The 25,576-nt window shown below is 45.9% G+C and overlaps 1 protein-coding gene and 4 pseudogenes across 1 annotated transcript; 1 reads left to right on the plus strand and 4 right to left on the minus strand.

Annotated features, from left to right (window-relative positions):
* The first annotated feature begins 232 nt into the window (after nt 1–232).
* LOC134479143 (ornithine decarboxylase-like) overlaps nt 233–25,576 on the plus strand; it is a 46,511-nt pseudogene continuing 21,167 nt past the window's right edge.
* On the minus strand, nt 13,008–14,004 carry LOC148005351 (ornithine decarboxylase pseudogene; annotated as a pseudogene).
* Nucleotides 17,066–17,548, minus strand: LOC134479440 (M-phase phosphoprotein 6-like; annotated as a pseudogene).
* Nucleotides 17,995–18,905, minus strand: LOC134479138 (dnaJ homolog subfamily C member 17-like; annotated as a pseudogene).
* LOC134479418 (pre-mRNA-splicing factor CWC22 homolog) lies at nt 21,835–24,444 on the minus strand. Its single transcript, XM_087554958.1, is given in 2 exon segments — nt 21,835–24,394; nt 24,397–24,444. Coding segments are annotated over 2 exon segments (2,565 nt in total). The 3' UTR covers nt 21,835–21,877.

Genomic DNA, 25,576 nt, shown 5'->3' on the forward strand with positions numbered 1-25,576 from the left:
AGTTTTTTTCTATAACCTCTCTTGGGTGGTGTTGTTCCATTTTCACCAATAGCAAGAACACTGAGGGTCAGTCCCTGCAGACATCACCAACAGCCACCATAGGCAGAAGCTTGGTGCCCCTGGGATCAGCATCAGCAAATGGCCAGATGATCCTCAGGGTTTGGATGGTGTCCTCACCATCGGTCTGACCAGCTGTGGCCCAGGGCTATTTTCTGTAGGCGTATCGAGAACCATGAGCAGCTTTACTAAGGAGAAGATTGATTGCCATATCCTCAATGAAGGCTTTACTGCCAAGGACATTCTACACCAAAAAAAAAAAAAAAAAAAAAAAAGAGGAACAGTCTTCCCCTGATAAGGATGCTTTCTATGTTGCAGACCTGGAAGACATTCAAAAGCAGCTTGTGAGGTGGCTAAAATCTCTTGCCCACTAACTCCCTTCCACAGACAAGTGGAATGACAGCAGAGCTCTAGCTGCAACTGGGAGAGTACTTGACTGTGCAAGCAAGAGTGACATTCTGTTGCTGGAGAGGCTTGGGGTGCCTCCAGAGAGCATTACCTATGCAAATCCCTGTAAACCAGTGTCTCAAATCAACTATACCGCCACTAATGGAGTCCACATTAGATTTTTAACAATGAAATCGAAGAAAGTCACCAGAGCACATCCAAAGGAAAATTTGGTTTTGCAGTTAGATGTTGACACTTCCAAAGCATTTTGTCACCTAAATGTTAAGTTTGGTGCCACACTCAAACCCTGCCAGCTTCTCATGGAACAAGCGAAAGCTCCAAAGATTGACATCATTGACCTCAGCTTCCATATTTTACCAATAATTTGTCAATTCCTATAAATTGCATCAAAACCTGAAGTGGCCAATCTGGATTCCAAGAATGTTGGGAAAGTATACTAGCATCAGCTCCTGTATCAACCAGCCTTTCTATGTCAACACACATATTTGGACAATCTGGGGTCTCTGATCAGAGACCTTTGTTTGCCAGAGCACACGTTTCCTAGTGCTCCCAAAAGCCCCTTTTCATTCCACAGGAGCACCCTTGCTCCTGATGTAGGGAAATAACTCAGCCATTCGATCTCCTTTCTCACCTTTAGCAGGTTTTATTTATTTCTTGCCATCCCCATCTACTAAACCGGGATAGACCATAAGTCATTGAGGAGTGAATCCACTTCTTCCCAAGATTATTCCCACTGTCCCTGAAGGTAAGGGACCATACATACCAGTGGTTAACTTACAATCTTCCTCTTTGGGGATAATGAAAGAGGGATCTGTGCCCAGATCCAAAGCTAACCTTTCTTCTGCAGCCATGTATAAGATCAGAAACACCTTATGCTTCATACGTACAGACTGAGCACAAGGAAAACTTCAACTGTTTGTTCTGGGACTCAGGCTGACAGGCCCTCAGCGTTCCCTATAGTTTTAAAATCACTACCACCTTAGCAGCCCAGGCCTAAGGCCAATGCTACCAGCCCCTCCTGCCTTTCCTTCTCTTCCATGATGCTTAGTTATGGGATTGTCCTCTGCCAACCCTAACCTGGCCTCTTTCTCTACACATCACTGCTCTGGGGGTTCCTGCCACCAGCTTGCCTCTGAGCCCTTTGAATCTGGGGACAAAAAACACAGGGCTGGAGGTATTGCACAGAGGTTAAGAGCACTGACTGCTCTTCCAGAGTTTGACTTTAAATCCCAGAAAACACATGGTGGCTCACAACCAGTTGTAATGGGATCTGAGGCCCTCTTCTGGTGTTGTCTGAAGACAGGGACAGTATACTCACATGAAAAAAATCTCAAAAAAAAAAAAAAAGACCTCATAATTTGCCTACTAAGCACAGTTGCTATGCAAAGATAAGGCAGGCCTTCCTGGTGGGAGTTACCAGTTCATTAACATTGGTGCTGTTCACTCGGATGTCCTGCGTGAGGATTTTGATTTTCCCCTTGCTCAGATGTCCTGATGCTCCCACCACCCTGCCACCAACTCAGGGGTAGAGGACAGGCCTTTCCCACTCCATGCCTCTGCTCCCCAAGGCAGTCCACAGCCTGCCCTGGGATGCCTAAGGCCAGGAACTCGGAGCATCAGTCGAGATGGATGGAACCATGCACTCCTGCCACATCGCCCCACTGCCCGCAGTCTACTCTGGGCCCAGGGCCCAGTCACACTTGCTTGCCATGGACTACTCACTCACACTGGCTGTGGCAGGAAAAATGGAGGTGTATGCTATTTCTGTGCACATAACCGGAGATTTCGAACGAGCATCCTGCGGATGGACACTGTCATTAAAACTTCTGTGGCTTCTGCAAGTATCAGAGGGATTCGATAAGAGCTGCTGCCACACCATCTATGCCAGCGGACCACCACCAGCACCTGCTGGCTGCTGTGGGCCTTCAGGATTTACACCACTCCTCAGGCTTCCCCATCGCCATGATGCCCTGTTCTTAGCAGTCCACACACGAGCGCGCCCTCTTCAAGCATGTGCTGGTGAGCAATCCTTACTCAACCTCTGTGCACTTTCTTTACCTCAGGGCTTGACTTTCCGTGATGAACACATGGTTTCAAGAGAGAGTGCTTGAGCTTGGAGAGGTACCTGTGCTGCTTCTGGGGATAGATCCTTTCATGGAGCCTCCACTTCTAGGACCTTTTCCCTTGGGTGAGAACTTCTTTCTCCTTTTGAGACAGTTTAATGCCAGACCGGGCTTGGATAGACTGCTCTCTGGCTCAGGAGCACTGGCTCTAAATTTAGACCCAGCACAAGTCAGGGCAATTAATCCCTATTCTCACCCATGGGTCTCTAGTTCTTCACTGCCTGTCCCCATGTCCTGGGAAGTAATTTACACTAAACAGAAAACAGTATCTCTGTCAGGCCCATACCCAGGCCTCCCTCTTCTCCCTTCTTTGTTGCTGTAGATCCTGGTTTGTGCCTGTGAAAATCCGGTCTGACCCCTTTCTGCAGGAACCCTGTGTGAGGCCTGTGTTCCCACAGGTGTCTGACCACTAAGACCCTTGTACAAGTAAGGTCTCTCTTGTTTCTGGGACTTTGCTACTTCGTGCTCACTCTGCCACCCAAGCACAGTGCCTCATCTGAGCACATCAGTGTCCTAGCTGTGTGTGCTTGCACACTCTTGCTTCTCCTTTGCTCTGCAGATCTCAAAGAAGGTAAACATAATCTACAGGAAACACTCAGACCTACCTCTTATGGACCAAATAGACTGCACTCGGATAAGTACGTCTCCCTGAAGATCCCACTTACTGCCTATTCCAAAGGGTGGGAGTCCTCTGGGTTTCAAATGTACATTTAAGAAAAAGTTTTCTCCCAAATGCGCTTAATCTTATTCTCTGCCTATAATAAATGTGTGTTTCAGCATCTTGCCAAGTCCAGGCAATTACTACACCCAGGACAGCTCCATAGAAAACACCTCCAGTTTTTCCTATGTCCTCTCACAGACACAGATGCCCCTATTGGACCTGTTCCTTCTGACCTATACTTGGATGGTTCCACAGACTATGGACAACATGGAGACAGAAAACTAGATTGAACAAATAAACCTAAAAAGATGGGGATGGGGTTAAGAGACACATCAGTGCAAAGCAAGCAGGAAGTAAGTCAGAGATCACAACCCAATTCCTGCTACACCATCGAGTCTACTCTTTTTTAATTAGAGCAAAATGGGAGAATGTTGGTGTTCTGTCTAAGCTCAAAGAGCACAGCTGCATGGGAACAGCCAGGTATGCACTACCCACAGTTGCCTGGCAATAGCCAGCTATGCCTGACACTAGAAAAGGGGCTGCTTGCCCTGTCTTACCCTCTCTTACTTCTCTTGTTCTTTGTTCTTTGCTGCTCTTGCCCCCTTCCCCATCCCTCCCCCCATATGCCCATGGCCAGTCGCCTTTCTGATCTTGTACTCTTCTCTCATTTAACCTCTTCACCTGGAACCATAGTGGCTTGGGGTGTTCTGTTAGGGCACAGGCCAAAATTCGAAAACCTAACAATTATTTCCTCCTTTGTCCGAAGAGACAGACAGGAAGAAGACACAGAGAAGATGAAGATGACTCAGATCCATGTGCATCCGGTTCCTTCCTCCATCTCCTATCTCTTCCTGGTCATCTATCTGTCCCCTCTCTCTGAAACTTTCAGCCCTGCCTTCTTTTCCCACTGCCCAATCACAGGCTCATGTAAGTAATTAAGATTTGGCCTTGCCTGCATACAGACAGCAATCCACAGGTCAGTTTGGTTCCCAATAGCAAGAGGTTTCCTTGTTATATAGACTCAGACTGGCAAATCCTTTGACCAATGTCAAAGGCTGCAGTAGCCTAGAAGCCTCTGTAGCTCACAATAACCAGAACCCGCTTGGCCTTAGCTACGATTACCGTATTCTCTAGAATCAATGCACCTGTCATTTGGAACTCTGGACCCTTTGGCCTTACAATTTCTTGGGAAGTGACCAAGTTGTGTACAGTTAAAACATCAAGCATTTTGATTGCTGATATCTCTAGCCACCATTTGCCCTATGATATTTCCATTATACTCCTGAGAAACTATACTAGTGGTCTCCCTTATACATTCATCTACAGGGCTCTACATGCTTTCAATGGTCTAACTGCTCTCTTACATTCTGTGTTTGCATCCCCAAAAGACAATATTTCTATCAGTGACTGTCTACTTTCTGAGTCTGATAGGGTTCTATAAACACCTGAACTTAACCTCTGTTAAGAATTCTCTAAAGGAATTCTCCAGAATCCTATTTTAGTAAAGAGGTAGAATTTTTCCCCTCAGGTTCTGCAACCAGACCCCAAGCTCTTAAAGTTGCAACTCACCATTGTTCATTTACACCTTCAGATCTGCTTTGCTCCTGTTGTCAGCATAATGCCCATCACCAAGCAGCTGCTCTTTAGTAACAGTTATTCCACTTGTTAAAAACAAGGGCTGGTACTGTAGTTTCATGCCTCTACCTGAACAACCACAGTAATTGTTGACCACCTGACACCAACCCCTTCCCATCTTGTGGGATCAACTCATGCTGTGGCCTAGTTCTTTAGCCTTTCATTAACATAGGAAGAGTATAAATGATACAAAAAAACAGACTGTTCAAAATGCTTTAAATCTAGCATTTCTATCAGTCACCAGGTCAACTCAGTGGCAGCAATAGCATCAGTACCAGGCACATGCTGCAGAGACACTGGGAAGGATGCAGGTGCCTCAAGAGGCCCAAGCAAAACCTGTGGTAATGCACTCACTCACACACTAACCCTTTGTACCTGTGCTACCTCCTGCTCTTCCCAGCCCCTTGTCTCCCTGAGGCATTTGTGTACCTGGTAGTGAAAGCTGGGGAGCAGGGCACGGCTGCACTTTCCCTTCCACTCTATTTCTTTCCCCTGTTCATCATGGGGTGCATTACCAGTCTCTTTCACCAAGCCTGAACCTTGTTCTCCCCTTGGCCTGTTTTTCTTTCCAATCATTTCAACTTCTAGTTCCAAACTCTCAGTGTATAGCCAAGACTGTAATCTTTTTTAGCAAAAGAGTATTGAGAGAACCTTTTTGGCCTTCCCTCCAAACTTTCAGTTGGTATGTGAACACTACAGAGCAAAACCACACACCCTCTCCAGGAACACTGTAGCAGACCACTCAGCCAATGTAGCTGCCATTTTACCTACTTCCTTCAGGAACATTGCTCACCCCTCAGAATCTAGTTTCCTCTACCACATTAGGAGCAGAGTTACCCATTATGCCTAAGGCACTTTGGGTGCCACCTGTAGGCATAAATGTTTAGAAACCTCCTCTTAATCTCTCCTCTAGCCCACCACAGAGTAGATGCAGTGGCAGCAAAAGTTATTAGGATGTGGGGAAGTGGACCTGCTCAGCAGTAGTTCTCTGAATTAAGCTCCCTCACCTTGGACAGTTGTTCAGTCCCAGAGCAAACACCAAACACGACTCAGCAGCTGCAGACCAGTCCTCTAGGCAGGCAGAAAAGAGGCAGAAGCCAGCAGCCACAGTCCAGTCCTGTCAGCAAGCAGACACCAGGCAGCTGTAGTTCAATCCTAAAACATCACGAGGCTGGCCACCCACCTAAGGTCAGGCCACAGAGGTGACAAGCTGCTGCAGGACCCTTACAAGCAGTTCTTGGGCGAGCTTCTCTTCATGGCAGCTTTATCACAGGTTGAGCTCAACCACACTATGTAAGGGGAACCAATACATGCAGTGTCCTTACTGAAGAATGGCCAGGTGGAGCAAACCAAAGCTCAGTGCTCATCTCCCACTGTCTGTAAGGTCAGATTTATACTCCTTCATCAGGAGCCTTTTCATGTGTCTGCTATATCCAAACATTCTTTCACCTGTGTCTGTTTCAGGAGAAGTCTATGACGTGTTTGCTTTACTAAGACATCCTTTCACCTCTGTGCCTGAGCAAATCATTTGGCAAAATTAACTTTTTAAAGACCTAGAAGTTTCCTCTTCATATACCCGTTTTTCTTTAAGAATTGTCCTTTTCCCTATCATGAGCAATCTACACACAATGGGAAATATTGTAAAAAACCATCACATTTTCAATAAATGCCACATGCATAGTATACTCAAGTACTTAACAAAACCTTACCTTTCTATCAATATACAATACTTAAAAAAAAACACCTCAGGTTTCTACAATATACAATACTTCAGAACAATTTAAATTTCCATCAAAATACAATGCAAACAAAAACTTCAATTGCTTTCCAAACGTAATGGTAAAACAAAAATTTGAAAATTCTAAAATCGTAATGAAAAAAACCTTCAAATTCTAATGTAACAAAATTCCAACAAAATGACTTTAAATGTCTATCAATCTCTGATTATAACTCATAATAACCTTCCATCCTAGATAACAATTGTATCACATCAAATGACCAAACCTATCCACCCCACCTTAAGGGACTAGGCGACGATCTTCAGAAAACTGCTTCCTGCTGAATTGGGGTGAAGAATTCCTATATGGGCCCCAAAGAGAAAAAGATGGTTAGTTTGAGAAAAGGCAGCTGAAGCATTTGTTGGCCAATCTGTCTTTCTAGTTTCTGTGCTAGCCCTTTTGAAGTTGATTTGCATGCACAGTTAGGAGAAACCAGTAACTGAGGCAGTCTGTGAATCACCTGGGATGTTTGCTGGGTGAAGACACTGTCTGAGCTCACAAGAGGATATGCCTAGTCAGATATAAAATTTATAAGGTTCTATTGGTAGCCATATTTTTCAATCCCTGTAGAAACGTAAGCATAACCACATCCCCTTAATACTATTACCAAGTTCACTTCTCCTGTCAACACACCCTTACATTGGTTGGTCTAGTTCCTCAGTTTCTCTTTTTTGACCTTGTACTCTGTCACCTGTATCAATATCTTCCCAAGGAGCAACTACCATATCATTTTCTCATTTGTTGCCCTGGAATTGCGGAAATATGAATTTGAGTACCCCATTTTTGTAAAAGATGCCTTCCCCATAAATTTATGGGTATGTCAGCCACATAATTTCTCAATTTCTCTGTTTTCCCTTCTGGGTCCACATAGGCACCATCTTATTCATGGTAATTAAGCAATTTCTATAAATTGTATCTAAAGTGGCCAATCTGGATCCCAAGACTTTTGGGAAAGTAAACTAACATCAGCTCCTGTATCTTCCACTCCTCCTATGTTGACACCTGCATTTGGACAATCTGGGTCTCTGATCATAGACCTGTATGCCAGAGCACATGTTTCCCAGTGCTTCCAAAGGCCCCAGTTCATGCCACAGGAGCAGCCTTGCTCCGGATGTAGGGAAATAACTCATCAATTCTATGCCCTTCCTCCCCTTTAGCAGGTTTTATTTCTTCCTTGGGATCCCCATCTACTACACCTGGATAGACCATGAGTCCTTGAACAGTGAATCCACTTCTTCCCAAGATTACTCCCACTGTCCCTGAGGGGAAGGAACCACACCCACCAGTCCTTAACTTAACAACATTCCTCTTTTGGGATAAAGAAAGAGGGATCTGTGGCCAGATCCTAAGCTACACTTTCTTCTGCAGACACGTCTAAGATCAGAAACACATAATGCTTCATATGCCCAGACCGACGAAAAGGAAAACGTTAATTGTTTGCTCTGGGGACTCAGCCTGACAGGCCCCTTGATGTTGCCTGTAGTTTTACAATCATTACCTCCTAAGCCCAGGCCTAAGGCCAATGCTACCAGCCCCTCCTGCCTTTCCTCTTCTTCCACCATTCTTAGTTATGGGATTGTCCTCTGCCAACCCTACCTGGCCTCTTTCTCTACACATCACTGCTCTGGGGGTTCTTGCCACCAGCTTGCCTCTGAGCCCTTTGACTCTGGGGACAAAAGACACCTTGCTGGAGGTATTGCACAGAGGTTAAGAGCACTGACTGCTCTTCCAGAGTTCCTGACTTTTAATTTCCAGCAACCACATGGCTGCTCACAACCAGCTGTAATGGGATGTGAGGCCCCCTCTTCTGGTATGTCTGGTGACAGGGACAGTGCATGCACTTGAAACAAATCTTAAAAAAAAATCTTCATAATTTGCCTACTAGGCACAATTGCTATGCAAAGATAAGTCAGGCTTTCCAGGTGGGATTGACCAGTTCATTACCTCTGTGTCTCCTCCTGCTCTAAACTTGAGGCTTGTTCCACCATTTCCTGCCGAATATCTTTGACGACCCGCCCAAGGCTGCAGACCTTAGCTTTCCCAGAGCCCTTCCATGATTATTGCTATTCGGTCTAAGCTCTACCCCCACAGCTACCTGGTAAAACCAGGTATGCTGTGTACCACAGTTGCCTGGCGATCGCCAGTTGTGCCCGACAGTAAAAATGTGGGCCGCTTGCCCTGTCTTACCCTCTCTTACTTCTCTTACTCTTTATTCTTCACTGCTCTTGCCCCCTTCCCCAGGAAACCATGCGAATGCCCGTGGCTGGCCGCCGTTCTGCTCTTCTACTCTTCTCTCACTAACATTCTGCACGTGGAATCATGGTGGGTGGGTGTGTTCTGTCCAGGAACCGGCCAAGATTCAAAATGCTAACATTAAACCGAATCATGGGAAAAGTTGGCTAGAATATCAGGAATCAAAATGCTTGATATTTTAATTGTGGTCCATTTGGTCATAACTGGAGAAAGTGTAAGGCTAAAGGGTGCAGTTTAAAAAGACTGCTGCATTGATTCTAGAGAATACGGTAATTGTAGCTAGGAAGGGGCAGGTTCTGGTACTGTGAGCTACAGAGGCTTTCAGGCTACTGCAGCCTCTGTGCAAAGGGTAGACATCAGTCACAGGATTGGCAGTCTAAGAGCCACGTGGATCTGCTTCATCTTCATCTTCTCTGAGTTTCTGTCTGTCTGTCTCTTTGGACAAAGGAGGACATAATAATTGTTATGGTTTCAAATCATGGCCTGCGCCCTGTCAGAACACTCCAAGCCACCATGGTTCCACCTGAAGTGGTTAAATGAGAGAAGAAGAGCAGAAAGGCAGTCAGCCATGGACACATGGAGGGGGAGTGATTTGTAAGGGGGGAAGAGCAGTGAAGAACAGAGTAAGATAAGTAAGAGAGGTTAAGACAGTGCAAGCAGCCCTTTTAGAGTGTCAGGCTGTTGCCAGGCATTTGAGGGGTAGAGCATACCTGGCTGTTCCCTTGTAGCTATGCTCTTTGAGCTTAGTGAGAATACAAACATTCCCCAGTTTGGTTTAATTAAAAAAAAAAATTCGTGGTGATGGTGAAGCAGGAATTGTGCTGTCGTAAACTCTTACTACTTCCTGCTTGCTCTGTGGTGACATGTCTCTAGGGAACCTAGAAAAATGGTATGCTGAAGATTGTACAGTCCTAGAGTTGGCTGTCTCCCTGTTGTCCATGGTCTGTGGAACCGTCTGAGGATAGGTCAGAAAGAACAGGTCAATATGAGTGTCTGTGTCTGTAAGAGGAGATTGTAACATCTAGAGGTCCCCTCTCTGGAGCTGTCCTGGGTGTAGTAAGTATCTGGACTTGAAAAGATGCTGTAACACACATATATGTTTATTACAGGCAGAGAATAAGATTAAGTGCGTTTGGGAGAAAAGAAAACTTTTTCTTAGATGTACACTTGAAACCCAGAGGACTCCCACCCTTTGGAATAGGTAGTAAGTGGGATCTTTAGGCAGATGAATTTCTCTGAGTGGAGTCTTTGGTTCATAAGAGGTAGGTCTGAGTATTTCCTGTAGCTTATAAAAGTTTACATTCTTTAAGATCTGCAGAGCAAGGGAGAAGCAAGTGTGTGCATTCACAGGGAGCTGGGAAACTGGTGTGCACAGCTGAGGCACTGTGCTTGGCTGGCAGTGTGAGCATGCTGGATCAAAGTCCTGGACAGAGAGAGGGAGAGCTTGCTTGTACAAGGTTGTTCGGGGCCACACATGCGTGGGAAAGCATTCTTCGCAGACAAGGTTCCTGAAGAATGGGGTTGGACCTGCTTTTCACAAACCAGGAACTACAGCAATAAAGAAGGGAGAAGAGGGAGGCCTGGGAATGGGGCAGAAAGAGATACTGTTTTCTGGTTAGTGTAAATTAGTCCAAAACATCCCAGGAAGTGGGGACAGGCAGCGAAGACCTAGAAACCCATGTGTGAGAATAGGGATTAATTGCCCCGACCAGTGCAGTGCTAGGGGTAGACTTAGAGCCAGTGCTCCTGGGCCAGTGAGCATTCTATAGAGGCCTGGCCTGGCATTAATCCGTCTCAAAAAGAGAAAGTCTCACCCAAGGGAAAATGTCCAGAAAGAGGCTCAGTGAAAGGCTCTATCCCCAGAGGCAGCATGGGTAGCTCCAAGCTCACGAACGCTCCCCTGAAACCCTGTGTACCCCATGGAAAGTCAAGCTCTGAGGTAAAGCTTACAGAGGTGGAGTAGGTACCTCTCACCAGCATGTGCTTGAAGAGGGCGCTCTGCTTGGTGGGCAGCTATACGCAGGGCTTCATGGCGATGCGGAGGCCTGCTGGAGATGTGTAAGTCCTGAGTCCCCCCGCAGTCAGCAGGTGTTAGTGGTCTGATGGCTAACATGGTGTGACAGCTGGTTTGATTTAATCCATGTGATGCCCACAGAAGAGGCAGCAGAAGTAAAGGTAGGACTCAACATTCGGACGCTCAGCAGCAGTCTTGGGGCATGCGCGCCGAAGAGGCTTGCACTGCAATTCTTTGGCAACGGGGCATTGTCTCAGGAGTCCATGGTTTCATCCATCTTCACCAAGGCTCCGTGCCCCGGGCCAGAGGTGGCCCAGGGTGGAATGGGGGCCCCTGCAGAAGCAGAGGCATGGGGTGAGGAAGAACTATACTCTGACTCATGGAAGGCAGCAGTGTGGCGGGGTGCCAGACCATATGGGCTCAGGGAGATGAAAATCCTCACGTGGTGCATCCGAGGCATGGCACCAATGTGAGGGTTCCTGATTCAATCCCGTGATTCGGTTTAATGTTAGCATTTTGAATCTTGGCCGGTTCCTGGACAGAACACACCCACCCACCATGATTCCACGTGCAGAATGTTAATGAGAGAAGAGTAGAAGAGCAGAACAGAGGCCAGCCACGGGCATTCGCATGGTGTCCTGAGGAAGGGGGCAAGAGCAGTGAAGAATAAAGGGTAAGAGAAGTAAGAGAGGCTAAGACAGGGCAAGCGTCCCACATTTTTACTGTCGGGCACAACTGGCTATCGCCAGGCAACTGTGGGACACAGCATACCTGGTTTTACCAGGTAGCTGTGGGGGTAGAGCTTAGACCGAATAGCAATAATCATGGAAGGGCTCTGGGAAAGCTAAGGTCTGCAGCCTTGGGCGGGTCGTCAAAGATATTTGGCAGGAAATGGTGGAACAAGCCTCAAGTTTAGAGCAGGAGGAGACACAGAGGTAATGAACTGGTAAATCCCACCTGGAAAGCCTGACTTATCTTTGCATAGCAATTGTGCCTAGTAGGCAAATTATTTAGTTTTGTTTTTTTCAGATTAGTTTCACGTGCATGCACTGTCCCTGTCACCAGACACACCAGAAATGGGCCTCACATCCCATTACAGCTGGTTGTGAGCAGCCATGTGGTTGCTGGAAATTAAAAGTCAGGAACTCTGGAAGAGCAGTCAGTGCTCTTAACCTCTGTGCAATACCTCCAGCAAGGTGTCTTTTGTCCCCAGAGTCAAAGGGCTCAGAGGCAAGCTGGTGGCAAGATCCCCCAGAGCAGTGATGTGTAGAGAAAGAGGCCAGGTTAGGGTTGGCAGAGGACAATCCCATAACTAAGAATGGTGGAAGAAGAGGAAAGGCAGGAGGGGCTGGTAGCATTGGCCTTAGGCCTGGGCTTAGGAGGTAATGATTGTAAAACTACAGGCAACATCAAGGGACCTGTCAGCCCGAGTCCCCAGAGGAAACAATTAACGTTTTCTTTTTGGTCAGTCTGGATGAATGAAGCATTATGTGTTTCTGATCTTAGATGTGGCTGCAGAAGGAAGTGTAGCTTAGGATCTGGCCACAGATCCCTCTTTCATTATCCCCAAAGAGGAATGTTGTTAAGGACTGGTGGGTGCGGTCATAGCTTATGGTAACAATTGGCTTGAAAGGTTGTTCTTCAAAATACCCTTGCATGAGAAAGACAGGGGAAGGTTTGCATTCTCCCTACCTAGTTCGAATAATAGTCATCCCCTAGAGAGAAAATTGCAAAGTTTGTCTAAAGGGAATGTTAAATAGTCCAACTTTGTCATATTTTTGTGTAACAACCATTCACAATTATTTGTAAGCAATTCCCTCCATCTCTCATTTACCATTTTACGGAAGACATTCTGTTGACTGATTCTGATAAAGATGGGTTAGGGAACATGGTAAAACAAAAGATTCTACTATACTTGGGATTACAGATTGCTCCAGAAAAAATAAAGGGGAGACCCACTAGTTATCTGGGTTATAAAGTCCAACAAACAATTCAACCACCAAAGATACAGATCTGTAGGGACCAGGTGGGTACCCTTCATGATTTTCCCCAGATGCTGGATGAGTAAATCTTCTGCCCTAGGCCTTCCTATGTGCATGATCATAAGGAATGCAGTTACATGATGCATACACTCTCCACCATTCACAGAATACATGAAGCCTTGCTCATTGACTCCTCTTCATCATCAGAAGAGGCTGCTCCTTCCACACTTTCACTGGGCAATGATGTCGACTGCAACTGTGAAAGCAGAGGAGACACAGTATCTGCCCGGCTCTGCTATGGTTCTCACTCCAGAGTTGGATGGCAAGTCCTCGTCCACAGCTGGGTGGATTACACTGTGTTCCCTTCAAATTTAAGCTTTGTATCTTCAGATCCAGGAGAGCCACCACCAATTTCAAGCAGATCCATGCTGAAACCAACTTCTCATTCCATGTCAAAGACACAGCGGGTGTCTGATGCTACCTGCATGAAAGTCTCAGGATCAGTACATCTACTGCCCTCATGGAAGCTGATGGTCTTTTGCCTGTTCCATGAGAAGCCTGTTTGTTTTAAGTGTGGCACCAAACTTGACATTGAGGTGACAAAAGGCTCTGGAAGTGTCAACGTCCATATGTAAAACCAACTTTGCCTTTGGATGTGCTCTGGTGACTTTGATTAATTCAATTTCACTGACAAGGTCCTAATGTGGACTCCATTAGTGGCGGCATACTTGACTTGAGACACTTGGTTACAAGGATTTGCATAGGTAATGCTCTCTGGGGGCACCCAAGCCTCTACACCAACTGAATGCCACTCTTGCTTGCACAGTCAAATCCTCTCCCACTTGCAGCTAGAGCTCTGCTGTCGTTCCACTTGTCTGTGGAAGGGAGTCACAAGGCAAGAGCTTTTATCCACCTCAGATGCTGCTTCAGAATCTCTTCGAGGTCTGATATATAGAAACCTTCCTTATTGTCAGGGAAGAGTTCTTTTTTTTTTTCTTTTTTTTCTTTTTTTCTTTTGCTGTAGAATGTCCTTGGCAGTAAAGCCTTCCTCAATAATATGGCAACCAAAGTTTTCCTTCGTAAAGCTGCTCATGGTTCTTGATATGCCTGCGGAAAACAGCACTGGGTCACTGTTGGACAGACCCAAGGTGAGGACTGCACCAGACCCTGAGGATCATGCAGCCATTTGCTGATGCTGATCCGAGGTGGCGCCGAGCTTCTGGCTAGGGTGGCTGTTGGTGATGTCTGCAGGGTCTGACCCTCAATATTCTTAATGTTGGTGAAAATGGAATAACATCTCGAAGAGGTTATTGAGAAACGTGAATAACTAGGCCAAGCAATGCAAGGATGTGTTGACATGGGAAGGGAACCCAGTAATAGTATCCAGGGGATGTGTTTATGCTTCTGTATATACAGAATTGAAGATATATGGGTACGAACAGAACCTTTTACAGTTTAGATCTGACTAATAGAAACCTCTTGTGAGCTGAGACAGTGTCTTCACCAAGCCCAGGTGATTCCCAGACTGTGTCAGTTAATGATTCTTCTACCTGTGCATGCAAATCAACTTCAAAAGGGCTAGCACAGAAACTAGAAAGACAGATTGGGCAACCAATGCTACAGCTACCTTTTCTCAAACTAACCATTTTTTTCTCCCTTGGGGCCCATACAGGAATTCCTCACCCCAATTTAGCAGGAAGCAGTTTTATGAAGATCGTCGCTCTAGTCACTTAATGTGGGGTGTATAGGTTTGGTCATTTAATGTGATATAATTGTTATCTAGGATGAAAGGTTATTATTGGTTATGACCAGGGATTGATAAACATTTAAAAATCATTTTATTTGAATTATTATATATTAGAAATTTAATGTATTTTTTAATTATGTTCTTAGAAATTTCAGATATTTGTCTTACCATTACATATGCAAAGCTATTTAAGTTTTTGTTTGCATTATATTTTGATGGAAATTTTAAATTGTTCTGAAGTACCGTATATTGATAGGAACCTAAGGTGGTTCTTTAAATACTGTATATTGATACAACCATGAGGTTTTGTTAAGTATTTATCTATTCTATACATGTGGCTTTTACTGAAAATATGATGGTTTTTACATTAATTCCCATTGCGTGTAGATCACTAATGATAGGAAAAAAGGGACAATTCTTAAAGAAACAGGGAGATACGAAGAGGAAACTTCTAGGTCATTTTGCCAAATGATTTGCTCAGGCACACAGGTAAAAGGATATCTTGCTAAGGAAACACGTCATAGACGTCTCCTGAAGCAGACACAGGTGAAAGGATGTTTGGATATAGCAGACAGGTAAAAGGGCTCCTGATGAAGGAGTATAAATCTGACCCCACAGACTGTGGGAGATGAGCACTGAGCTTTGGTTTGCTCCACCTGGCCATTCTTCAGTAAGGACACTTCATGCATTGGTTCCCCTTACATAGCGTGGTTGAGCTCAACCTGTGATAAAGCTGCCATGGAGAGAAGCTCGCCCAAGAACTGCTCCTGAGGGTCCTGCAGCAGCTTGTCACCTCTGTGGCCTGACCTCAGGTTGGTGGCCAGCCTGGTGGTTTCTTCAGGATTTAGGTACAGCTGCCTGGTGTCTGCTTGCTGGCAGGACTGGACTGTGGCTGCTGGTTCGATCCTGTTTTCTGCCTGCCTAGAGGACTGGACTGTGGCTGCTGAGTTGTATTTGGTGTTTGCTCTGGGATTGAACAGCTGCCCAAGGAGATGGAGCTCAATCCAGAGAAAGACTGCTGAGCAGGTCCACTTCCCCACATCCTAATAACTTTTCTCTGCCACTGCATCTGCTCTGTGGTGGGCTAGAGGAGAGCTTAAGAGGAGGTTTCTAAACATTTATGCCTACAGGTGGCACCCAAAGTGCCTTAGGCATAATGGGTAACTCTGCTCCTAATGTGGTAGAGGGAACTGTAGATTCTCAGGGGTGAGCAATGTTACTGAAGGAAGTGGATAAAATGGCAGGTAGTGTTGCTGGGTGCTATCCTACTGTGTAACTGGAGGAGATTTTTGATTTTGCTTTGTATGTTCATAAACTATTCTGGAAGTTTGGAGTCAAAGCTGAAAACTCAAAGTTCACTCAATTCTCTTCTGCTAGCAAAGATGACAGACTTGACTATGCACGTAGAGTTTGTGACTAGAATTTGAAATGCTTGGAAAGAAGAGCCAAGCAGAGAACAATGTTCAGGCTCGGTGAATGAGACTGGGAATGTACCCATGATGAAAAGGGGGAAGGAAATAGACTGGAAGGGAAAGTGCTGCCCTGCCCTGCTCCCCGTGCTTTCACTACCAGGTGCCCAAATGCCTCAGGGAGACAAGGGGCTGGGAAGAGCAGGAGGCAGCACAGGCACAAAAGGATGATGTGTGAGTGAGTGCACTCCCACAAGATTTTCTTGGGCCTGCAGAAACGCAAGCATCCTTCCCAGTGTCTCTATAGCACGTGCCTGCTACTGATGCTATTCCTGACAGTGAGCTGACCTGGTGACTGGTGGAAATGCCAGATTTTGAAGCATTTTAAAAATCAACTATTTTCCATCATTACCATAATTGTTAGGAAGTAGTAACAACTCCAGAGGTATCGACTTTTTTATATGAGACACATTTACTATGGAACATTAAAAAATGATCCAGATGACTGTTTAAAATACATAAACCCCACAATTCTATACATAAAGACCTAAGAGCATGCAGATACTCTGGGCTGGAGAGCCATGTCTGTTCCTGGTCAATCACTTCTGAAAAGTTCTCAAATATTGAAATCCAAAGCAAATGAATTGGCTTGACATGATTCAAAAAGTAAAATATAAACGTAAGGGCATTAAAACCAAGGCAAGAATTAGTCTCCAATCCTGATTCCTGGAGAGTAACTGAGAGCAGGTGTCGGTGTGTGCCCTGTCTGTGTGTATACTCACACAGAATCAGGCCAAAAGTCAAGGGAGCGGCGTGTACCCACATATGTGAAGCCCCGAATGCCGTCAAAAGGATGTAGAACGTCTATCATCCTTCTGTCTCAAGAACAGCACATTTCCAACCCTAGGCATCCCTTAGAAGGGACCAGTACCGAGGACAGGAGGGTGAGTTCAGACCATGCTGTTCTCACAGCATCCACTGCATCAGAGGCGTCCATATTAGTCTTCGGGCTTTAAGAACATCTTAATTTTCATGGCTTTTATATTTCCATTTTCATCTTCTTCATCATTGGCTCAGTCCCTATTCTTGGCAAACATTTTCCCAATTGTTCCCTCCAAAGTCTCATATCTTCTTGCCATTTCTTCCTCCGACACGTCAGCCTCTACAGTCTCCTCCTCTTCTGCCGCCGCCACTCTGTTCTTGGAATTCATCTGAAGCAATAACTTCTCAACTTCAGGATTAAAGCCTCTGAAAGGCATCCTTCCATAGAGAATATCTTCACACAGGGAGAAGCTCTGCTCTTCTATGATGAAGCTCTCCTTCTCCTTCAACTCCGGCAAATCCAGGTACCAGTGCTCATCCCTGATCGTCTTCCGTTCCTCCTCTTCTAGCTGTTTCTGGTTTTCCGAGTCCAGGCCCCTCTGCATGAACTTCATGCGCAGCAGGTTTGTGGATAACTTCGTCTTCTGCTCTGACGCCATGTTGGATACATTTTCAGAGGCTTCCCCCTGTACTGCGCTTGCGCAGGGTCAAGAGGAGAGCAAGATGTTGTGTTCTGTGCTAACTTTTTATTCTGATGTAAACAAGATGGGTATGGCAGGATGTAAGTCAGATAAAATAAGCATGGTGGTCAAAAGTCCACATCAATTCAGAAGTCAGAATTGCATGCTATCCTTATGGTATTGGAATATCCTGAACCTCTTAACGTAATTACTGATTTGTTGAATGCTGGGTTATTTTGCCTATAGGGACTGTTGAATTTGTCCCTGATAACAATGAATTAACTTTATTCAAATGCAACAGGCCATCAGAATTAGAAATTATCCATTACATATTATACATATTTGGTTTTCTTTTTGTTTGTTTTGTAAAAAGTTTATTGGTGATGACTCAGAAAAGGGTGTGGGGTGGGAAGGCTGAAGTCGGGCTACGTGGGCCGCACCTCATCTTCCTGCTGCATCTGCGCCATCAGCTGCCGTCACTCAGTGGCCTGACGCATGCCCATCATGACCAGACTCTTATATTCCCTTTCTGACAACACTGAGCCCTTCGACAGTCCTGGGGGACTGGGGTCCACCGTGCCCTGGGGCTGTCCCTCCAACCAGGAAACCTTCAGAGGGTTGTCAGCCAGGCCCACTTCATTTCTGACGGCCAACTCCGCAGCTCTGACAGTTGCAATCTCCACTATGACATTGCCTGGCTTCCTTCCGGAAACTACCAAGTTGAGAACCTCCCCATACTTATGTAAAAGCCTCAGGAGGACATCTCTGGAGTAGCCCCCTTGGGACTCATCCTCCTTCTTGCACGTCCACTTAAGCTTTAGTTTGGGGTTTCTTTTGCCCTCTCTATTTTCTGTTCTTCCTCTCAGCCTCTGTTCTCGGTCCTGGCGGATCTGCTCCTGGATCAGCCACTGCTGCTCTTCCAACTGTCGGGAACCCTCTTCTCGTAATTGAGCCATCTCCTGCTGTAGTGTGGTGGTGTTCCTGCTCTCCTCCTCTTCCTCAGTACCCTGGGCCTGGGCCTCCCACTCCCTGGCCTCCAGGTGGAGGTTCAGTTTCTTCCTATTCTCGTCAAGTCTCTGGGTCCTCTCTGCAGCCTGCTTCCTGGCTTTACTCTCCTTGTCATAGGCAGCCCTGGCTGCAGCATCAGTCAGTACCTCCAAGGCCTGGGACAGCTGGTGGAAGAGTTCAGCTGCTCTGGGGTTATCTAGATTTTTATCTGGGTGGCAGGAGAGTGCATTTGTCTGTAGGCCTTCTTCACCTCTTTGTCTGTCGCCTTCTCTTCGACGCCCTGCAGCACATAGAGATCCATTTGTACTAGCTCTTTGATCACTGCCATGATTCTGAAAGAATAAAGATTTTAAACTATCCCCCACTGACCCTGCTGTGAGGAGAAGTGCACCTCACACTGAAGCACCTCACATAACATGTTTTGGGGATGTAGCCTGTCTATAGCCATCCCAAATCATCTGGCTTCGATAAGGCCTGACTCAACAGTCCTAAGAAAAAAGAGAATTAGGGTCAACTTGCCCCAGAAGCAGGGTGGCCTAGAGTTGAACTCAGCCCAAGTTACAAACCAATGAAATTGCTTTCTGTGACTGTTGCCAACTACCTATGTAATTTTCCCTATAAATACCTTCCCCTAATAGGGCTTAGGGTTGACTCCTCTGTCTCCTGTGTAAGATATGTGTTGTTCCCAGAGCTCTAGTTCCTCAAATATACCTCTTGTTTATTACATCAAGACTCGGTTCTCATGAGTTCTTGGGGGGTTGCGTCGTCTCGAGATTTGAGTGGGGGTCTTCCCCACCCCATGGTCTTTCATTTAGGGGCTCGTCCGGGATCTCACAACCACCCACAACTTCAAAGACCTTCTTGGAGGTAAGGGGGTCCCCAATTGTGTCTGAGTGTGCGGCCGCTGTCTGTGTCTCTGTTCTGGTTCTGGTTAGTATCTGAAAAGTGCTTTGGTTTCGCAGTCGCTTTCTGGAGCTGTAAAGCTCAGAAGCTGTGGTCAACAGACGTGTCGGGAGGACCACAAGCTGCACCCTGAGGGATGCTTCAGGGCAACAGGAGAGCCAGGGACGCCTGGTGGTCTCCTATTGGGTAGAAGAGGTTCTGTGTTCCTCTTGGAAGAGAAACTTCAAAGACCACTTCATCTGAAACTGCTTTTGGCTGGTGCCTGTGGACTAGGCACAGCAGTTGTTGTCTGGATATTGTGGTTTCTTTGTGTTGTCTGTTGTTTGTTTGTTTAGTGTTTTTTTGTGATGATAGGACAGACAGTAATGACTCCCGTAAGCCTGATGTTAGATTATTGGACAAGTTAGGGACAGAGCACATAATATGTCAGTTGAAGTTAAGAAGGGAAAGTGGCAGACTTTGTGCACCTCTGAGTGGCCAACTTTCAGTGTGCGCTGGCCCCCTGAGGGCTCTTTTGACCTGACTATGATTCTTTGTTAAAGCTATTGTTTTTCAGGAAAAACTGGGAGCACACCTAGACCAGAAACCTTACATCTAGGTCTGGCAAAACCCGGTTCAAAATCCTCAGTACCCTCTGCTCCTCCTAAGATCTATCCTGAGGTGGGGGAGCCTCCTGAATGGCCAGCTCCTCCCCCGTATTTATGCCCCATTTCCTCCCCAGCAGCCTTATGACCTCTGCTCCACAGGAAGAAGAAGCGGGGAGTGGGTTTTCGGCTACAGGTACCCGAAGCTGCAGGGCTAATAGCCCCACAGAGCCTGACTCAACAGTAGCCTCGCCTTTGTGCACTTATGCTGTCCAACCTTCTGAATCCTCTGCCCCTCTGGAGGTCCGGCCCAGGGGATGCAAAGTTGGCTAGCACTCACCCCTGACTCCTCTACTGGCCAGATTCTTGTTTTTCCCTTGCGGGCTTATAGACCTCCCCCTGGTCCAGGCAATGGGATGCAGCCCCTTCAGTATTGGCCTTTCTCCTCCTCTGATCTTTATAACTGGAAACTTAATCACGGAACTATTTACTTTATTCGTCAAAGAGTTTTACTTGGTCCTCTTGGTGCTTAACTTAGAAGTTAAAAATAATTTGCTTGAGAAAAATGGTTTTCTGCCAGGGAGTTTTATCTTTCTCTCTTGAGCCTCCTTCCCAAGGAGAGATTCTCCTCCCTTTGCTCCACTTGTCCAGTCTAGCTGCTGTTAACAGTTGTGTATGAAGGACTCCAGGTTAGCGAGTGACCCTGTCTGAAGCAGGCATTATCAGAACCTAAAAGCTTTATCTTAGATCCTGAAGAAAAATTCTCCTGTTGCTTAAACATTCACAGCTTCTAAGGAAGGGACAGCGCAGAGTAGGGAAGTGTGGGGCTGAGGGTGGCAGGTTCATGGGCAAGCAAGCTGCAGGCTGTGCATGGGCAGGGGCCTGAGCCAGCTGGAAAAGAGTTTCAAGGTAAAGGGTCGGTTGGCCAGTGCTGATGCTTTGACAACAAAAAGAGTGCATTAAGAGAACTTTGAGAGAGCCTGCCTCCCTCCCCTTACCACTGGCCCTATTCTAAGAGAAGAGTCTGTCTACATGGACAGTGTCTTTGATCCTATCCCTTCAGCAGCCAGTTCCTTCCCCTGTGATCCAAATTCCCCAGGTTGGGGTGCAGGGAAGCCCCTAAAATGGTTTCAAAAAGAATCTACAACAAACTTTGAAGAAGTTTGTTTTGCCCATCAAAATTTAGAATTCAGGCTTTGGCTGTGGCCAAGGTCAGGATTAATCTTTTCTTTTCCATGGGCCTTTAACCCAGTGTGACAGTTTGGTAAAGGGTCCTGAGGTCCTGAAAGTCCTAGGTGAAGCGGTTACAATTCTTATGTCAGCCACTTGGCATCTAACACCCAGGTCCTAACCATCTCTCCATCCTTTTGTTATTAGTTCTTACTAGAGAAGAAGGGGAGACTGAGAGAGGTGAGAAGCCATGGCAGGTGATGTTAAGATTCTGCTCTGTGTATTTATAGGTTGTTGTTAATGTTCTCAAGGGATGGATGGTACCGGGCTTTGCATGTTTGAGTGGGCAATTATATCTTACCAATTGGATCTAAGATTATTGTGTTGTGTGTTCTTTTTTTTTTTTTTAATGATTCAATGAACATTTGTTCCTTTTATTCACAAAACATAAGATTTACCCCTTTGTTGAGTCCCTTTTCTTTATGATTTTACACAAAGAACCTTGAGATTTATCAAGTATAAAACATGTCAAAAAAATCTTTACAATTTACAAACAGGTACTTTATACAGAGTTCTCTATAAAATCCATCAATGTAAAAAGGACATTGGACTGAATGTAAGGCGAGTCCAGTTGTCATTAGAGTTATTTGTGTTTTGTTGGAGACTTTTCTCTCCTCCGGTCCTGACTTCTCTTTGATTCTCTAGAATTTTCAGCATATCTGCTAGGTTTTTCCCAGCGTCTCTCAGCACCGTTCTGATACCTGTCGTCATCATCTCCTTTATGACCAGCATGCTTCCTACTCCTCTCTCTTGACTTGGAGGGATCTTTTCTTCTAACATTATCACTGTCCTGATTTCGGGTTCTTTGCTTCTCATTTTCAGAAAAAGAATCTCTTCTCTCTCGCTGCTTCTTCTTTGGCTCGCCATGCCTGTCTCCTGGCTCTCTGTGCGAGCCTTGTTCTCGGCCATTGCCAACTCTGCTGTAACTATTCTCATGACTTCTGTCCTCCATGTGCTTTGCTGGGGGATCTCGCCAGTCTGCATCTCGTGAGTTCTGAGCTCTGTATCTTTCAGACCTTGCTCTCTCAGTCCTCCCTTCCTGATGCCTTTGGTCCTCTCTGCCTCCTTCTCGCTGCCTGTCACGTGCCTGGTGGCTCCTGGCTAACTTATCTACTTCTTCACCTCTGGCCTTTCCTTGTCTTTTCTTTCTTGTACCTTTAGCTGAGGCAGAGCTCTGACTGCTGGAGTAGGAGGAGGAGTTGCTCGCTTCACTGGAGGACTCTTAGCTGCTCTCGCTGCTGTCAGAATCTGAGTCAGAGGAATCAGACCCCGAGGAAGACTCTGAAGATGAAGATGTCAGGACCGGTTTCTTCTGCTCAGCGTCTGGTTTCTGGGCTACAATGACCTTGGGCGTATTTTTCAGATGTTCTCGAAGTTCATCCGTCAATCCTCCGAGACCTATGGAAGTGAAGAAGTTGATGGCAAACCGGGTGTTGCGTGGGTTGTCTCGGGGTAACAGTCCTTCAAAGAACGGTTGAAGAGTTTCATCCTTTAACCTCGCATTCAGTTTAGGAAGACCCATGTATTCACACAGCTCCTGGAAGAAGATCTTGACAAAAATCCTACTGGATGATGTCGTCGTCTCTTCACTCAGCTTTATACACTCGAGAACACTCCACGGAAGTGAGTCTGTGTATAAAAGGTGAGCGAACATCTTAGCAACATTTCTCAATTTGTTTGTCTCTAGGTGGTGGATGGTATCGTACTGTTCCTTGAATATACTTTCAAATGATTCCATGTACTCTTTTTTCAGCATACAAAACCGCCCAGCTAACAGGCCAAAAAATTTTTCATAGGTTCTTTGTTGGGCACAGCAATCAAGTATCATGTTGCAGAGTTCTTTTGTTTGGCTCTCAGCAAACTCCATTTTCAGCAACTTGTGTGCACATTCTTCAAAATCTAAACTTGACTGAATAGCAAGATATATTGTACGGCGAAACGAGACTAGGTTGATTTCTGTTTTATCATGAATAGTTACTTTTTGTCCTCCTTCCTCCTCTTCTCCTTCCTCCTCGTCTTCCTCCTCCTCCTCATCTTCACTACTTCCTGCTTCCTGGTCTGTGTTTGAGTCACTGTCTCCTTCATCAAGGATTTCTTTTTTAATAACCTTGTACTTCTCTTCATTCTCCATAAAATTAGGATCCATCTTAAAAACATTAAGAACATCTTCTGGATTGTAGTCTTCCTCCAAGGGGAGCATGTGTGTAAACAGATCATCCTCTTCCACTAAGTCAAGTCCTTCCAGAATAACAGGGTGGTCCTTGAATCCATCCTTCCGTACAGCAAACATCACTTCAATCATGTACTGGACTCTTTTGTCAATCTTGGACTCATGCAGAATGTTTCGCAGGCGTTCAAAGATTGCATTGATTCCCCTTGGTGACACCTGGGTTAATTTGAGACCACACTCCTTGAGGAAGCCGATAGCTACTTCAACACTGTCATCTGTTGGTCTCTCTAGCAGCAAAGTGAGCATCTCCAGGCACAGAACCTCATGTGCCACATTTTGGTTAATTAGATGTGCCACAAATTTTGAAGCAGTCAGGCAAAGTTGCTTATCGTTCCTTCGGTATCCTTTCCGAAAATTAATAATTAGTCTCTTGAGGATCAGTTCTCCAATCTGTGGGAACTTTGAGTTGATTATCGCCACCAAAGCTGCATAAAGGTGAGTGAAGATGGGAGAAGCGCTCTGTGCTTGCAGAACAGATCTGGACAGCAGTCCTCTCCCTCTGACGATGTTCTCTTGAAGGAGCTCTTGGATAATGATGCTTATATTCGAGATGTTGACCTTGTTGATGAGACCATTGATGGATTTCTTCAGAGCCTCCCAGCTCATCCTCTGGTATGCTAAGCTGTTTTTATCCGTAATCTGCTCCTGCATCATCCTGAGCTTTGCAGGAGGAATATACGCTCCCCCGGTGCGGGTGAGCAGCGGGTCCTGCTCATCCTTCTTCTTCTTCTTCGATGTCGGTTCTTCCTGAGTAGAACTCTGGCTCACTCCTCGGTCTGGGCTCCTCCTTTCTGGAGACGGGGATTTCCGGGACCGTTTGCGATGGTCTGCGTCTCTTTCTCTCTCTCTGCGTTTCTCTCGGTCCCTGCTTCGTAATTCCATGCTGTCATCGTAAGAGTATCCTCTTCTGCATCGCTCATAGTCTGACCGGCTGTAATCAGAATAGTCTCTATCCCGGGGGGACCGGTCTTGTTCTGTATATCTGTCTTCTGGGGAGGAGCTCCTCCGGTGGTATGAATTGTGGCTCTCCCTTCTGTCGTGACCAGAGGATTTCATGTGTGCCACACTACTTTTCATTTTCTGCTGTCGGCTGACCCGATAAACCAGATTCTTCAGGTTTTTTCAAGTGACACGTACTCAATGGTCTGAGTTCCTTGTCAGTTTTCTGTCTCCACACGTCACCGAAAGCTCCACCGCGCCGCCATCACACCGGAAGTGATGTTGTGTGTTCTTTCATGTGAGGGTTTGAGTGTAGGAAAGTGTGTGGCTGGGCCGTATTTCCGCCGAGATATCTAGCAGATATCTTGGGGCACCACAGTGAGGACCTAGCAGGGTAAAAACAAATACTCTTTTCTATTTTATATATTTTTACAGCAACAGACTCTAGCTCTAAATTTCTTAATTTTGGATGCACATGGCCGCTCTGCTGCGGATCGCCATGCTGCTACTACACCTATGACTAATACAGAAGTAAAGTGAAAAGATGTCTTAACTGGTGAATTGTGTGGCCCAGATCCCATGCTTTCGAGATCTAGGGGAGCTGTTGTGTTTTTCCACAGAATCAAGACAATCCAATCTGGGTACCTGAGCGTTTGACTCGCAAACTGCCTCCTGCTCCTCCTGACGATAGAACTATGCACTCTATTATTGCTGGGAATGGTAATCCAGGTTGATTCACTCACGCTGTGGGCTATTGCCAGATCCTGGCCAGTACCTATGCCAGTTCATAGCAATTCTACTGTTTTGCCAACTTTTTTCTCCACCTCCTGTTTGCGTGATGTTCCCTGTATAGTGCAAAATGGAGAATTGCCCCAACGGTATACTGCCACTAATCTTTCCTTGTTGCGTACATTATGTTTTACTCTTAAAAATTCCTCCCAGCCTTCTATATGGCTGCGAAGGACCACATTGGCTAATTGGTTAGATCCTATGAGCAGTAGTGCTATGGGCACTGGGGCCATCCTGGCTGCTTTGAGACAAGTTACCCAAGGAGCCTCTTCAGGCAGCAGAGACACATCAGTCGATAATTCCGCTGATCTGAACATCACAACT

This window comes from Rattus norvegicus, chromosome 6 (genome assembly GCF_021556685.1).
Source record: "Rattus norvegicus strain SHRSP/BbbUtx chromosome 6, alternate assembly SHRSP_T2T, whole genome shotgun sequence".
NCBI lineage: Eukaryota > Metazoa > Chordata > Mammalia > Rodentia > Muridae > Rattus > Rattus norvegicus.